This window comes from Capra hircus, chromosome 2 (assembly GCF_001704415.2).
Source record: "Capra hircus breed San Clemente chromosome 2, ASM170441v1, whole genome shotgun sequence".
Taxonomy (NCBI): domain Eukaryota; kingdom Metazoa; phylum Chordata; class Mammalia; order Artiodactyla; family Bovidae; genus Capra; species Capra hircus.
In genome coordinates, this window is record NC_030809.1 from 14484603 (window position 1) to 14500561 (window position 15959).

The window sequence follows — 15959 nt, forward strand, 5'->3', positions numbered from 1 at the left end:
GCTAAAGAGAGAGGGGAGAGTGAGCCAACACCAACACTTCCAGGGTTAGACTAGACTCTGTCCTCGGGGCTGCAGACTACGAGCAGGGCCTTGGAGCTTCAGTTTGAGATGTCTATTAGCGTCCCCGTGGAGACATCAGGCTGGCAGTTAATAGATCTATGAGCCTGGACTCCAAAGGTGAGTTTTTGCAGCCTCCCAGAGTTGAAGCCACAGGACTGGACGGGATCCACTGAGAGAAGCGGCTCAAGAAGACACCGCCAGGGCCTCTCCAGCATTGAGACTCTGGACGGGGAGCCAGCAGGTGGATTCAGCTCATGGGCAGAGAAAGGAAGAGAACCAGGAGCAGGGTATCCTGAAGACCGAGGGAGGAAATGGCTTCTAGAAGGAATGTGTGATCTGCCAGGTCAGATGCTGCTGAAGGTGGAGGAAGACAGAGGAGGAGAGGTATAGGAGGGGTTTAGGGGGCAGAAGTGACAAGTCTTAACAAAATACAGGATGATGGGAGTCAGGAGGCAGGGCCAAGGATGGTGCCTGAGGGTCTGGCTTGGGAAATGGGGGGAAAGAGGTGCCCAGTCACACATAGGAGGTCTAGAGGAGGAGCAGTGGGGCACCATAGAAATGGAGAGGTCAGCTTTGGAAAAGGTTAAGTCGAGGTGCCTTTGGAATGCTGTTAGGATCTAGGCATCTGGAGTGAAATCTGTGTTGGAGAGAAGATCCCTGTATGTGTGTGTCTATCTGTGTCTGTCTCTCTTCTCTGTCCTTCTGTATGTGTATCTATAGGACAATCTGTATGCTGACCATTATGAAATCTCTATCTTCAGCCAGATCTCTCCAGAACTCTGGCTCCCTTGGAGACCACCCTGGATGTCTAAAGGGACCTAAAGACACAGAACAACAGGCTCAGGACACAGATCAAAAAAGGACAGAGTTGGAGGCCATATAAACCAGGGAACAGTTGGTCAGACTGGTCCAGACAACGTGAAGGTGGCCTGAACTAGGCAAGAGCAGAGGGCAGAAGTAGAGAGAAAGTGCAGAGACATTCAGGGAGTGGAGAACACCAGAGATGGGGACGAGGTTCCGTTGGAGGGAGGGGGGCTAGAGGAGGAAGGGAGCCGACTCTGGGGGCCCACTGGGTATGGGAAGTGGGGGCTACTGTCCTGCAGTTACCTGCTAATATGACTGAGACATCCCCCCAAAAGGACAGGGGATGGGTCACAAGTGGGTCTTATGAAGTGGGAGAGGGATGCTGTTGACCACAGAGCAGTTGAGTCAGGGTACCTGCCCAAAGATGGCTCAAGCCATCAGCCCCCTCTGCCGGATCCCTGCAGGGGGGCTTGAGCTGATCCACTCCCAGCCTCAGTCCCAGGTAGGCCCTGCAAGAGAGTCCACAGAGGACAGGGACAGGTGCCTGGGGCCTTGGACCTAGCTGAGGGCCGGAGACCACTCATTGCCCACCAGAGTGGACTCTGAGACCCTGGGAGGGCTGTAGGCCTAGAGATGCCACGAGGGGATCATGTTCCTCCCTTGCTTTAAACCTTTCCAAGGCTTTCTACTTCCTCCCAGTGCATGTCCAGCCCCTCGTCCTGGTTTTCAAGGTCCTAGAAGCTCCAGGCCCAGCTAGCTCCACCTTAGGCAGAGAGCCCTGGCTGCCAGACTCATGGTTCCCTCAGCGGGATGACAGCTTCAACGACACCACTGCAGCCTGCAAATCACCAAACCTTTCTCCATGCTGCCAGTTCTGCTTGGATTGCTTCCTCCTGTGTAGCTACACCCAGGGCCTGCCCATCTGTGGAGACTCAACTCAAGGAACTCCTCCAGAAGGCTTTCCTGGGGGTCTTCCCTGGCAGCCCAGTGGTTAAGACTCTGAGCTTCCACTGAAGGGGGCATGGGTTTGACCCCTGATCTCTAGTCAGGGAATTAAGATCCCACATGCCATGTAGTACGGTTAAAAAAAGGGGTGGTGGGGGTTTCCTGACCTCACAGAGGAGTCACTGCCCCAAACAAACTAATGTCACTCTCCTGTGGCACCTTACTGAGCTAGCGTATGCCTCTGCCTTTTTCTATGACCTGTGAGAGTCTGGGGAGCTGGAACATGTTGGGTTCACCCAGCGTACCCCATGGCGGGTCATGGGTGCAGCAGGACATTCAAGGGTGGCTGCAAAGGTCCTCCCAGCTCTGTGGGTTCGATCTAACTCAGTGTGTGTGGCTGGGGAGGACACAGATCATTACCCCCCAAAGTAGGGAGAGTCAGAGAGTGGTGAAAGCTGCTTTATTTGGTCAGTGAAGGGTGGGAACACAGAGATCCAGGAGAGGACGAAGGGACAATCTTCACCCACAGAAAGGGGACAGAGGACTGTGCAGTACTCCTGGGCCATCTTCCTGCTCATCCTGGCTTGGCACAAGTCAGCCTCGGGACCATCATGTGATGAACCTGAGGCTATCTCCCCAGATTCCTGGAAAACAGGCATCAGTGACACTCCTCTGGGACCTGGGGCACAGGGTGTGCAGCTGAGCGCACCGGACTGTCCTGGCTCCTGTGCAGCTCTGCTGCGAACTTGTGGGTGTCCTTGGACAAATCACTTAATGGCTCTGAGCCTCAGTCTCCTTATATGAGGATAATGGGAACATCAATGGTAACTACCTCAAAGGTTGTAATGAAGCATGAAAAATTTTAGCATAATAACTGGCTGAAAGTAAATGTGGAATAAATATTAAGTGTTATGATTATAACTATTTTATCAAGAGACCTGGGTTGTGGTCCCAGTTCTGCCCCGTTTTCCTCTCTGGACCTGCCTGAATTTCCATCTATAAAATGGAATGTTGAAGGATTAAAAGAAATAATGGATGTGGCAGAGGCTCCTGAGATGCGTGATCGTCTTTGCCCCTCTGAGGTTCCCCTCCCTGTGGTTGCAGAGGGGTTGCCACTTTCACTCTGTCAGGTCCTTACTGGGCTGTCTGTCCAGGCAGGATCTGCTGCCACAGGGCCAGCCCATCTCCTCCCCTCTGTCCGTGGGGCAGAATGAGAGGAAAGGGCTGTGGTTGCCCCAGCAGGGACTGTGGTTACACAGGACGAAGGACTTCCTTCCGGACTGCAGGATGCTATCCTGGGAAGGAGCCAGAGATCGTGGGACTGAGGCTGCCGAGGGGAGGGGTTGCTTCCAGGGGAATGTCCAGACCAGGCAGGTTAGGCCAGAGTGGGCTAGTGGAGTGAATCAACTCGGCAGTGACCTCATTTCCAGAGACCTTGGAGGGCCCTGTTGAAACCCATCTCATCCCCATCCCCCTACCCCCACCCACCACCCCCGACTCCCAACATCAGAGGGACAACAGAGAGACATAGCCAAAGGGGTATTACAAGATAGATAGCTAAAGCCAAAGGGCCACCCAAGAGACAAACATGCAGGCTGTTCCCTCAAGCCAGAACATTCTTCCCAGAGTCTGGAGGGGCTGCTCTCTCACCCTTCAAGCCTTGATCTACAGTTACCTCCTCAGATAGGACCTCCTGGCCAACCCATCCATTCATGCACCCTTTAGTAAGCCCCTGTTATGAGTCAGGCATTGTTCTAGATCTGTGAACAAGACACAGGCTGTGCCCTCTCCATACAACATAGCACTTGGCCCACTTCATCCTTCTCAAACACAGCACACTGTTTATCTCTGACTTCTCTTTATTGTTGTTTCCCCATCAGAATGTAAGCTCCATGAGGGAGCCTCAACTATTCTTTTCACCAACTTGAACTCAGTGAGTCAGAATATAAATCTGACACAACCCTCTAAAACAGGCCCTGATAAATAACTTGCTGAATAAATGAATGGACACAGAGACCAGAGACAGACAGACACAGAGAAACAGAACCATGTTCTGAAGTGATGCAACATTCAGAGATGCCCCCAAATGTGAAGCACACACAGACACACACGGGAGAGTGTCCTTCAAGCAGACCAGTTCACTTTGGTCATTCAGCTTGGTCACCAAGCCTGGGGCTGGGGTCACTCTTGTCCTGAAACTGACCCAGTTGATGGCCAAGGGCATGATCTATTCTGGCTTCCACACTCCCTGCGCTGGGTTCAAGTTGGCATTGTGTTTGAAGAGCCCTCTTTGAAACTCTATTCTACCTCTTTAGTCGTCTTTTGATGAACAGAATTTTAATAGAGACCAATCTGTCAATCTCCTAAAAAAATGTCTGTGGTGGTTTGAAAAGGGCAGGGATGAATAACCTCGCAGAAACCCACGCCGAGCCTTTCTCACTGCGGCTCATTCCCTCTGGGTCCTCGAGTCTGGAAGGCAAGGCGGACTGACCTCGTGTCGGGGCATCACCCTTCCCCACCCTTACCTCCGCCAGGCCCCGCCTCTAGGCCCGCCCCTCCAAGGTCGCGCCCTCTACGGGCCCCGCCCTTCACCGGCTCTCGGGCGTGCCGGGGAGCTAGATCTCCCTTCCTCCCGCCCAGGTATTGGTAGTTAATATTCTGCCACCGGTGCTTCCACCAAGGGAGGGAAAACTGGGCCGCCAGGACGGGGGGAAATCCCACTCGCTCTGAGATTACGCCCACTGCCTTCCGTGGACAGCCGCTTCAGGCCCCACCCTTAACCACCCAGTTCCGCTCCCTCCTCTCCCTCCCAGGTACAGTCAAGCCAGCCTATCCAACCCCTGACCGACCCTCGGGTCTGGGGATCCGCCCCTTCCACAGACCCCGCCCCCGCCGTAGGCCCCGCCCCTCCCCTCTCGGGGCCTCCGCCCCGCCCTCCCGGGGGCCTCCGCCTCCGCCCCGCCCCGCCCCGCGCGTTCATAGGAGGCGCGGGCGCGCGCCGTAGCAGCTGGGCCAGTGAACCTGGGGCACGTCCGCCACCCCAGTGGCCCCCGGCAGCGGTAGCAGGTTGTGCGCAGGCCAGTGCCAGGCGGAGCCCGAGGGGCGGCTGCGCTGCGGGCTCATTCAGTAGTCGCCCAGGCCTCGGCGGGCGGCGGGCGCCGGCAAGACCGTGCTCCGGCAGCCCTAGAAACATAACTCCTAGTCCAGGCAGTGCCGGGGCGTGGCCTGGGGGCGCCCGTAGGGGAGACCGGGCAGCGGTCACCCCAGGAGGCGCGATGCGCTGGGAGGAGGGAGATTGGAGGCCCCTCTCGGGGTCTTCCCAAGGACCTGTGCTCCTCCTCCCTCCTAGCTGCCAGACCGGGGGCCTTTATCTCGCCGGCACCCTATTCTGGACCCCTTCACCAGGACACAAGAAAATTCACCACCAAGTGGGCAGTCTCGGTGAATAGCATAGTGTCCAGGCTGTCTGGTCCTCTTCGGCCTCTTTTAGTACCTGCTGGGACGTGGAGGGGGAGGCCTGAAAGACCATATTCCCCTCGGGCCCCGCTGTTTTTAGCAGGAGGCCTCAGCTGTCCCAGCGGACTGGGGCAGCACCAGGCCTTCTGGCGGGGTCTAGTAGGTGGTCTTTCTTCACCAGCCACTTCAGGGGGAGGGGGTTGATCACCACTGCTGGGGGATTTCCTGAGACGCTAGTCCTGCAGGGTCAGGGACAGAAAGACAAGGACAGAGGCAGCAAGAGGGGCCCAGGAAAGGTCAGCTGCTGTTTGGATTAACCCTTCCTTTTATTTCAACCAGGGGCCTCCATCTTCTGCTTACACATCCCTGATGGTGTGCTCAGGAAGACGCCACACCTCAAAAGGCCTCACTGTTTCCAGGCTTCAGAGCTCCCCACCTCTGCCCCGCTGGCCCTTACAGGAGCCTTTCCCTTGCTTCAGGAAACTCTTAAATCAGAGGCAGAAAACTCCTCAGCCAACTCTAGTTCAGAATTCTTATCTGGAAGCCAGGGATGAGTCTGTGGGTCTTCACTAAACTGTCTGCCAAGTTCAAATACACATATATTTCTGAAAGGAATCTAGAAATCTAGAAAGGGTCCCTGATACCTGTCCCACCCTCCTGCCCCCCAAAAAAGTTAAAAACCCTAACCTAAGTTTTTTTGCAGAAAGGGAAACTGATTCAGAGAGGGACAGCGAAAAGCCAGTTTACTCTACCTGCCCCTACAAAGGGTGAGACAACTTCCCTGTGCCCTTGTCCTACTCAGGGCATGGGGTTCAGGGCTCATAGCCCAGGCTGGGCCCTTCTCCCCTACCCCCTGGGGAACATGTTGGCCTTGTGCCCTTTCCTACACTGCCAGTTTGGGCTGTTTCCCCCAGTGACTCACACTGGCTGCTGGGAAGAGTGGGCAGCTATTCGGAGTCCCCGGAGTCCTGTACAGGCTTGTCCCCCCACCCCATTGTGTGGCCATATTTGGGGATTTCACCTTCTCTTTTCTCTCCTTGGGGAATTTCCCTCCTCTCTTCCCTTCCTCCTTTCCCTGTCTCCAGCCTCTGACTCCCTGATGCCTCTTTCCCAGCAGCAAACAAACAGGCTCTAGTCTTTCCTATCTTTGAAAAAGAAGAAATCCTTCCTTCGACCCTGGGTCCTTCTCCAACTCCCCTTCACAGCCAAGATTCCTGAAAGAGTTGTGGGCACATGTTGTTTCTACTTCCTCATCCTACCCCTGCAATCTGGCTCGCTCCCTCACCATTCTCAAGGTCACCACTGACCTCCTTGTTGCTAAATCCCAGGGATGCTCATGAGTTATTATCTGACTTGACCGTTTAGCAGTGACCGACTTTGACACACTCTTTCCTATTTGAAATATTTTTGGGCCGTTGTTTTTCTAAACACTGCAGTCTTGACTTATTTACTATCTTACAGGTTGCCACCACGTGGCAAATTTCTCATCTGTTTCTCACTGCCTAACCATGGGTGTTCTTGGGTCTTGTAGTATGTCCCGGGGATCTTGTCGGTTCCTGTGCCTTTAATGCCCACCTTTGTCAGAGACTCACTTCTCTCTCTCAGCCCAGACCCCTCTTCCCTGCCCAAGACCTGTCTCCTGGCCCCCTTCTTCTTGATGTCCCACTTCACAGCAGACATGCCCCATACCTGTCCCTCCCATGTTCCCCAGCTTGGCTGTTTCCTCTGTTGCCTGAACTGGAAATCTGGGCTTGGTTCTAGACTCTTCCCTGCCTCTCCATTTTCATAGTCAAGCAGTTACCAAATCCTGTCCTCTCCAGGATGTCTAAAATGCAGTTGCTTTTCTCCATCTCTGCACACACCTGGTCCAAGGCCCCATTGCCTTTTACCTGGGAGGCTGCAGCAGCTTCCTGAATGAGCTCTCTGCTGCTACTTGCCATCTCTTCCATGGTCTGTTCTTACAGAGCAGCCAGGGCTGTCTTTCCAAGACTTGAATGTTTCCCTCTTCACAGTGTCATCAGCACCATGTTCATCGTGGCACAGACCAGTCTCAGGGTTGGGGATATTTCCCACCGCCTTGTCCTTGTGTGGGTAACCGCTTCTCATTTTCGTTTCAGGGTCAGTTCCTTAGGGAGGCCATTCCAGATCCCCCAACTGCCTCTGCTATTCCTTCACCTCACCACGCTCGGCCTCCCCTCTGTGGACCCATCAAGCCATTGTTCAGTAGCCAGTCTAATTGACAGACATTCTACCAATACCTGAGCCCTTCCATTCTCGGCCCCAGGATGTCAGGATGAATACGACACATCCTCCGCCCTCAGTGAGTCTGTAGTGTATGGGTAAATAGGCATTCAGCAGGGATCGGGGAAGAAGTGAGTACACAGTGGGACAAGCAGCTGCTCTGGGAGGGAACGGACAGGTGGTCAGATGAGCCGTCTTTGAGGACTGACAATTGATGGAGATCTGAGGGGTAAGGGGAGTGGGAGGAGGCTATTCCAGGCAGAAGGAACAGCGTGCTGAAAGGTGGAAAGAAGGTTTTGTGAACTCAGGGGTGTCCTTGTGGTTGGGCAAGTGATGTAAAGGAGCCATTTAAATAGAGATTTAAATAGAATTACATGGCTGGGTTGTGGTCTTTATAGAATAATTCGGGGCTGGAGGAATCAAGCAAGGAAGGAAGTACAAGACCATAAGACCAGTTAGGAGGAGACTTCCTTGCAGAGGCTGTGGGTTTGATCCCTGGTCAGGGAACCAAGATCCCACAGGCTGCAGAGCAACTGAGCCTCTGTGCCACAAATAGTGAGCCCACGTGCCACAGTGAAAGATCTCACATGACACAGTGAGGATCCCAGGGGCCACAATGAAGACCCAACTCAGTCAAATAAATCAATAAAAAGTATTTTTTAAAAAAGGAAAAACAGGTTGGGGGGCCACTGGAGTAATCCAGATGAATATCAGTTGGAGTCTGATTCAGGGCAATACTGTAGAATCAGAGAATCGACTGTGGGCACCTGGACTGGGGCCTGGGGAAAAGAGAGGGAGTGAGAATGATTCCAGTGTCTTCACCCCAAGGGAGGGTGGGGAGAGGCCCCTGGATCCCTGTGGGGTCCAACCCACTGATCTACCTGATGTCAGATTGCCTGCTGTCTCCCAATGGCCCTCATCCATGCTTTTTCCTGGAGGAGCAGATGGAGTCTCAAGAGGTAGATGGCTGCTAAGAAGGCCTAGGAGGAGGAGGCAGATGGGAGGAGGAAAGGGAAGTTGGGTCAGGGTTCGGATGTGATGAGGTTTCAAAGAAAGTGGCATCTGGGGTTTCCTCAGAGTCCGGAAATTCCACTGTCTCTGGATTCACCTCCCCCATTCCTTCTTTAATTAATCAATTAATTTTTACTTTTGGCTGCCCTGGGTCTTTGTTGCTGCATGTGGGTTTTCTCTAGTTGCAGTACGCGGGCTTCTCGTTGTGGTGGCTTTTGTCTTGTGGAGCACAGGTTTTAGGGTGTGTGGGCTTCAGTAAGTGTGTTCAGACTTAGTTGCTCCGTGGCAGGTGGGATCGTCCCAGACCAGGGATTGAACCCGTGTCCTCTGCACTGGCAGGTGGATTCTTATCCACTATCCTGCCAAGGAAATACCCGCCCTCTGCTCCCGGCCGCCGGTTCTGAGATGCTCACACTCAGGGCCAGTCCTTAGGAATGCTGGAAGCTTTTAGGGGCTGTGAGTCTATATCTGAAAAGCCACAATGCCCTGAAAGGTCCCCAGGACTCTAGAGAGTCACTAACATCAGTGTGCACTTCCCATAAACTGGCCTAATGCCCGTCACCTGCATGATCCCCTGCAGTCCTCACATTAACCGTTGGAGGCATGTAGCTTTCTATCCCCATTGTACATACTAGTCTTCCAGGGTTAAGGGACTTGCTCAAATTCAAACAGCTAAAACCATGCAAAAAGAGGATTTGAACCAAGGTTGGACTGACATCAGAGTCTGTGCTTTTAACTCCCGTGCTATATTAAGCCTGTCGACCCCTTGGTTGATTGGCTCAGTAAAGGGAGGAGGCTTTGTGGGGGATTTGCTTGCGGTTGGGGTGGCTGCCCCCCTCTCATATCAAGCAATGAGAAAGGGTAGTGCTGACGTCAATTGTTGCCATGGCGATACAGCAACCCTTTCCCTGCCATCTCCATGGTAACCTAAGGGGGGGGGTCCATCTGTACTTCGCCCCCTCCTTCTAAAAGAGGGTCCCTTAGGGAGGGGCTGGCTAATAAGGTGTTTGAGAGAGAAGTCGGGAAGGCAGGGATTTGAGTATCCTTCTTTAACTGGGCCCCTCCCCATTCCTCAGGCAGAAAATGAGGCTGGGATGTGGGGGTCCTGCTTTGGGGTCTGCATGCATGCTAAGTCACTTCAGTCATGTCTAACTCTTTGCAACCCCATGGATTGTAGCCCACCAGGATCCTCTGTCCATTGGGATTCTCCAGGCAAGAATACTGAAGTGTGTTGCCATTCCTTTCTCCAGGATATCTTCCAGACCCAGGGATCGAACTCAGATCTCTTACGTCTCCTGAATTGGTAGATTGGTTCTTTACCACTAGCGCCACCTGGGTAGCTTTGGGGTCTGGGGACAGCTTTCTCCTCTAGGGTAAGGAAGGCAGTTTTGCTTTTCCTACCTGGGGATTCCCCTGAAAATGCCCTCTGCTCCCAAGTTCCTTAGCTTCTGAGCAGGACTGATAGGAACTTGACAAAGGGAAGCAAGAGAGATTCCAGATATCCAGCCCTTGGGGAGATGGCTAGCTGGCTCTCTGCTGCCCCTTGAAGCCAAAGGCAGTATCCTCTTTTGGTCAGGGCTAGCTGTGCCTGAGATTCCTGCCTGGTGCATGACTACTGAAACCTTCCACCAGACGTTATTAGCCCCATTTTACAGATTTGGAAATAGAGACTCAGAGAGGCTAAGTAATTAGCCCAAGGTTGCACAGCTAAGTAAATGACAATCAGGACTCAAATCTAGGACTAGCGTTTAGGCCAGTGGCTTTTCCTGGGGGAAAAAGGAAGAAGCAACAGAGAACATGATGGAAAAAGAAAAGAAAAATAGAGTCAAGTGACCCAGGTTGGAGCCTGTCACTCTCCCTGTCACCTACAGAACAAGTTCAAACACAAGGTCTCCCTGATGCAGCTTCTCTTCTGTTAACTCATCCCTGAGTCCCTTGAATTCTGAGCTCTCCAAGGGGTAGGGACCTGTCACCACCTGGTGTGGCCCAGGTAGTTGTTGGTGTAAGTTGATTGAACTGAATTCCTTAAACTTCCCTGCCTCCAGGCCTTTGCCCACTGTATTCCTTCCTCCTGGGATGCCCTTTCCTCTTGCTCCTGGCCATTCTAGAACTATCTAGCTCCAGAGTCTGGCCCATTGGCAAGGTGTTTGTCCGTATTTTTTGTTATCTCTCACTAACCAAACATATGAAAGTGGCAGTAAGTTTTTGATTTTCCCTTTTCTTTCTTGGCCACGTCTCACAGCTTGTGAGATCTCAGTCCCCTGACCAGGGATTGAACCAGGGCCATGGGAATGAAATTCCGTTATCCTAACCACTAAGCCACCAGGAAACTCCCAGGCAGTAAATCTGTTTTTTTTTTTTTTTGAAGGAAAGGAGGGTTCCAGAAGCCTAGAGAAAGGAAATGAGGGAGATAAGGGAGAAAGGAAGAATGGGAAGAATTCTGCATCTGTGGGCTGGGAAGGTCCATAGAGATCAGCTGGTGCTTTTCTTTTTTTTAAGCTAGTGAGGAAATGGGCCCAGAAGGGCCCCTGAAGGGCCCTGCCCCCCATCAGGTCATTGCCAGGCCATGTGAGTTTCATGAGAGTTAAGGCTCATGTTTGTCAGTTTCATGGCTGAGGTCCTGCAGGGGCCTGGCTAGCAGACCTGTATTGACTGAGACAGGGACAAAACCTGAAAGAGAACCCAGTGGCCTGACTCCTCGTCACACTTTCCAAGGCTCCTCATTGCCATGGAGCTGTATTGTTCCCTGGCCCCTGTCAAACTCTCTATCCATTTTTTTTCAGGCTTCTTTTCCTCCCAGGGGTACTTGAGCATTGCATAAGCAGTCTCTGCTCCTGAAATGTTTTTTCTCCATGATCACCCGTTATTTTCTAGTCTAGTGATACTGTCAATCACCTGACTGTGCTTGCAGCTCAAGGGTAGGTTTACCTGTGGCTCAGCCTGGTCAGTTGTAGTCTTCCATCTCCCTGACAGTGGTAACTGGCCCAAAGAACATGCTTGTGATTTGGGCCAAACACAGGCCAATCACTGCCCTTCCCAGGAATAGACAGATCGTGTTGGGGGAAGCAGCTCTCCCCTCCTGGGATGTATTTTTAGGTGGTGGGGGGCTGTGCTGTGTGGTGTGTGGGATCGTCACTCCCCACTCGGGCATTGAACTTGTGCCCCCTGCAGTGGAAGTGCAGAGCCCTAACCACTGGCCTGCCAGGGAATGCTGACTTCCCAGGACTTCGAAGCTGAGGCAGCCATGTTCCCTGCCCAGAGGAGATAATCAGGGATGTATGTGCGTGCTCAGTCGCTTCAGTCGTGTCCAACTCTTTGCGACCCTATGGACTGTAGCCTGCCAGGCTCCTCTGTCCATGGGATTCTCCAGGTAAGGATACTGGAGTAGGTTGCCATGACCTCCTCCAGGGGATCTTCCTGACCCAGGGATCCAACCTGCATCTCCTGCATTTGCAGACGGGTTCTTTACCACTAGCACCACCTGGGAAACCCCACGTTGAGTAAAGTGTCCTTAAATCTAAGGGGACAGGAGACAGCTTGACCTTTGGGTTACATTTTTTTTTTTCTGATATTAAAATAATACAAAAAAATAAAATAAAATAATACAGGTTCATTAAAGCAAAATTAGAAAGTGGGAAATACTCATTCAGCTTCCAGGCAGCCCTCCTGTCATGGGCCCCTCCTAGGGATGCATTTTGCTGCCTTAAGTCTGAGGCCACTGAGGAGTGCACTAGCATCACCTGCCACCTGGGGGGCCCTGGCCAAGGGGCCAAGTGGCTTAAGGCTCAGTTCCCTCAACTGTAAAATAGGAATAAGAAATCAGTTTTTCAAACGACTTCTTCCCCAGTCTTTCTCTGACCCCACCAGTCCTTAGGAGAAACCAGGGGTGGAGATGGTGGGGGCAGCCCCTAATCCCTCCAACAAAGCCAGAGAGGCCCAGGGTCACAAAACAGAAGGCAGCAAAAACCAAACCCCATCTTTGGAGAATTAAATGGGCCCGGGGTAGGTGGCCATTCTCTTTATTCTGAGTTGTCTGTACATCTCCTCCAGTCTCAAGCTTTTCTGGGCCCCCAGAGTCCAGCACAGTAATGCTGATTTTCCCGGAGAGACAAAGGGGAGTGTCGGGGAGAAGGATGAGGGCAGCGCCCAAGCAGAAGCACGGCCCTGGAGGGGGTCGTGACCAGTAAAAAAAAAAAAGAGGGGAGGGTTTGGTGCCCAGCCAGAAGCAAGCCGACCCGGAGGGAAGGGCGGGCCCCTGGGGCTGGGCCCAAGGGAGGAAGCAGCGGAGGGAAAGGTGATATTGGATGGGGCGGAGCAGCCGGCGGGCCCGAGCCGACGGGATAAGACAGACACGGCCAGCCGGAGTGGAAAGAACAGTTTATGCTGTGATTTATTAAAATGTGCATCATTCTTTTATTTTAAAATGTGCATCATTGTCTCGTGCTCGGCGCGCGCGCGACCTCAGCGTGGTGGCCCGCGGCGGGCCCCGTCCCCGCCCGGCTCCCGCGGAGCCGCCGTGCGCAGGCGCGCTCAGGTGGCGCGGGCCCGGGGGCTCCCGCCCATGGCCAGGTAGACGTCGATGGGCACGTGCAGCAGCGTCAGGCAGTGGCAGCCGGGGCAGCGTCGAAGCGGCCTGCGGAAAGCGGGGCGCGACAGGGGGCGTTGAGGCGGCGGCCGGCCCCATCCTGTAGGGGGCGCATCAGTCCCAGAGGTTCGGCCGCGGGTGCGGGTTGGTCTGGGGACGGAGAGCCGGCAGGGGTGGGGCCGCGGGCAGGGGCGCTGGCCTCACCTGACCGGGTTGTGCTCCGTAGCTACCGGCTCCGGGCTGTCCTGGGACTCGGGGGCGGCGGCAAGGCCAGGGGAGTCTCCGGCCTCAATGGGGAATCTCCGACCCTGCGGGGGCTCCTGGGCACTCATGTCCAGGCCCCGGGGCGCTCTGCGCGGGGAGTGGCGGTCAGGCCGCTCCCGGGCCGCCGGGAGCCCCCTCCCCGCGCCCGCCCCCCGGGCCGTTGCTCACCTGCCGGAGGCCGAGGCCGGTCCCAGGCTGGAAGCAGCTGCCCGAGCCCTGGCCGCGGGAGGACGCTCCGGTCCAGGCGGAGCCGGGCAGGTGTCTGCGGCGCGTCCCGGCCCAGGCGTCGAGGGGAAGGGCTGCATTGTGACCCGGGCTGCGGCGCGCTGACCTCACAGAACCCGTTCCTCCAGCCGGGGAACCCCGCGCCGCCCGGGCACTTAGCGCGGCGGCGAGCCGGGAGCTGGAGGGCTCTGGCCATGGGTCGCGCAGACCCCCTGCTGCCCGATGGGGGCGTCCACGGAACAGAGCCTGGCATCCCAGGCCGAGCGCAGACATCGCAGCAACCCCTACAGGCGGGGCTGCGACCCACTGCCTGGCGCGGGGGCGGGGCACGGAGGTGACTTAACCCATGCTGGGTTTTGCGGTGGTAGTGGTGGTGGTGGTGAGGGCAGATAGGGGCATTGCCCATTTTGGCCCAGGGTCACACAGCATTTACATCACAATTGGGCCAGAGTTTTAAAATGTCTGACCCTCTCCCTCCCCACCATCCGCGGCTCCTGTGTCCGGACGGAGAATGTTGTAGCGCTGGGGGCGGCTGCGGATGAAGTCCTTGGGGGGAAAAGAAGCGGGCCGAGGGCGATGGTGGAGTAGCGCTGCCTCGCAGAGGCAGCATGAGCTGAGAGGGTGATAGGAAGGAAGGAGGTGCTAGACAGCATGGAGGACTTTCTGCTCTCCAATGGGTACCAGCTGGGCAAGACCATTGGGGAAGGGACCTACTCAAAAGTCAAAGAAGCAGTTTCCAAAAAACACCAAAGAAAAGTGGCAATTAAAATTATAGACAAGATGGGAGGGCCAGAAGGTGAGCTGGGGCCCCTTTGGAGGAAGGGAGGGCTGGCTGAGGTGGGTGGGTGCTTCCTCCAGTCAGAAGGATCAATTCCCTCCTCCCCTTTAGTTTTAAACTAAAGAAAGCAAGAGAGGCTGTGGCTCTGGGGTCAGTCAGTGGGGAACAGAGGAAGTCCAGGAAAATCACACCTTCTGAAAGTCCAAAATGAATGTGGCAGGCAGTGAGTGAAGTCGCTCAGTCGTGTCCGACTCTTTGCGACCCCTTGGCCTGTAGCCTGCCAGGCTCCTCTGTCCATGGGATTTTCCAGGCAATAGTACTGGAGTGGATTGCCATGGCAGGCAGTGAAGGACCCTCAGAAGCAGAGTCAGAGCCTACTAGGCCTTTCTTATTCTAGGAGGTCAACTGATTGGCCAGGCCATGGCCAGGGCTAGCAGAGGGCAGGAACTGATGCAAGGGAGAGAGATGGGGAAAAGACAGGGCTCATGGAAAGAACTGCAGCTCAGGGGGCACAGGTGAGAGGGGCTAGCTTACCACACTGTGGGCAGATCAGGCCTCATAACTGAGTTCAATAGATTTGCCTAAAAGTTCCCACAGGACTTTGCTATCCATGGTCTCACAGGCTGCTCACAACAGTCCCTAAGGCTGACGGACTAGTTCCTTTGAATAATATATTAACTACAAAGACAGAAGTGAACGCTCTGCAGTGTCCAGGCGGTTTGACACTGAAGGCTGTTAAAGGGAACCAAGGCCCACAACCCAGACATGGTGGGCAGACAGAAGTTGGAAGACAAGAGACAGAGGGAGGAGTTAGGCTCTTCTGGACTTGATTCTCCATCTCTTTTTTTTCCTTAGAGTTTATCCAGAGATTCCTGCCTCGGGAGCTCCAGATTGTCCGTACCCTGGACCACAAGAACATCATCCAAGTGTATGAGATGCTGGAGTCTGCCGACGGGAAAATCTACCTGGTGATGGAGCTGGCTGAAGGAGGGGATGTCTTTGACTGTGTGCTGAATGGGGGGCCACTGCCCGAGAGCCGGGCCAAGGCCCTCTTCCGTCAGATGGTCGAGGCCATCCGCTACTGCCACGGCTGTGGTGTGGCCCACCGGGACCTCAAGTGTGAGAACGCCTTGTTGCAGGGCTTCAGCCTGAAGCTGACAGACTTTGGCTTTGCCAAGGTGTTGCCCAAATCGCGCCGGGAGTTGAGCCAGACCTTCTGCGGTAGCACCGCCTATGCCGCCCCCGAAGTGCTGCAGGGTATCCCGCACGACAGCACGAAGGGTGACATCTGGAGCATGGGCGTGGTCCTGCACGTCATGCTCTGTGCCAGCCTGCCTTTTGACGACACAGACATCCCCAAGATGCTGTGGCAGCAGCAGAAGGGGGTGTCCTTCCCCACTCATCTGGGCATCTCGGCCGAATGCCAGGACTTGCTCAAGCGGCTCCTGGAACCAGACATGACTCTCCGGCCTTCAATTGAAGAAGTTAGTTGGCATCCATGGCTAGCAAGCACTTCATAAAAGCAATGGCAAGTCCTCCCCAATAAAGTAGGGGGAGAAAGCAAACCCAAAAACCCGCTTCTAAGATGGT

The 15959-nt window shown here is 54.5% G+C and overlaps 2 protein-coding genes across 2 annotated transcripts; one reads left to right on the plus strand and one right to left on the minus strand.

The window, feature by feature from the left end:
- FAM229A (family with sequence similarity 229 member A) lies at nucleotides 12883-15225 on the minus strand. The gene is made up of 3 exons (XM_018057825.1): nucleotides 13535-15225; nucleotides 13307-13453; nucleotides 12883-13150 (listed from the first exon to the last, which is right to left on the minus strand). The coding sequence occupies exons 1-3, from the start codon at nucleotides 13669-13671 to the stop codon at nucleotides 13048-13050; spliced, it is 387 nt and encodes a 128-aa protein (XP_017913314.1). The 5' UTR covers nucleotides 13672-15225; the 3' UTR covers nucleotides 12883-13047.
- TSSK3 (testis specific serine kinase 3) lies at nucleotides 13085-15953 on the plus strand. The gene is made up of 2 exons (XM_018057817.1): nucleotides 13085-13228; nucleotides 15225-15953. The coding sequence occupies exon 2, from the start codon at nucleotides 15305-15307 to the stop codon at nucleotides 15887-15889; it is 585 nt and encodes a 194-aa protein (XP_017913306.1). The 5' UTR covers nucleotides 13085-13228; nucleotides 15225-15304; the 3' UTR covers nucleotides 15890-15953.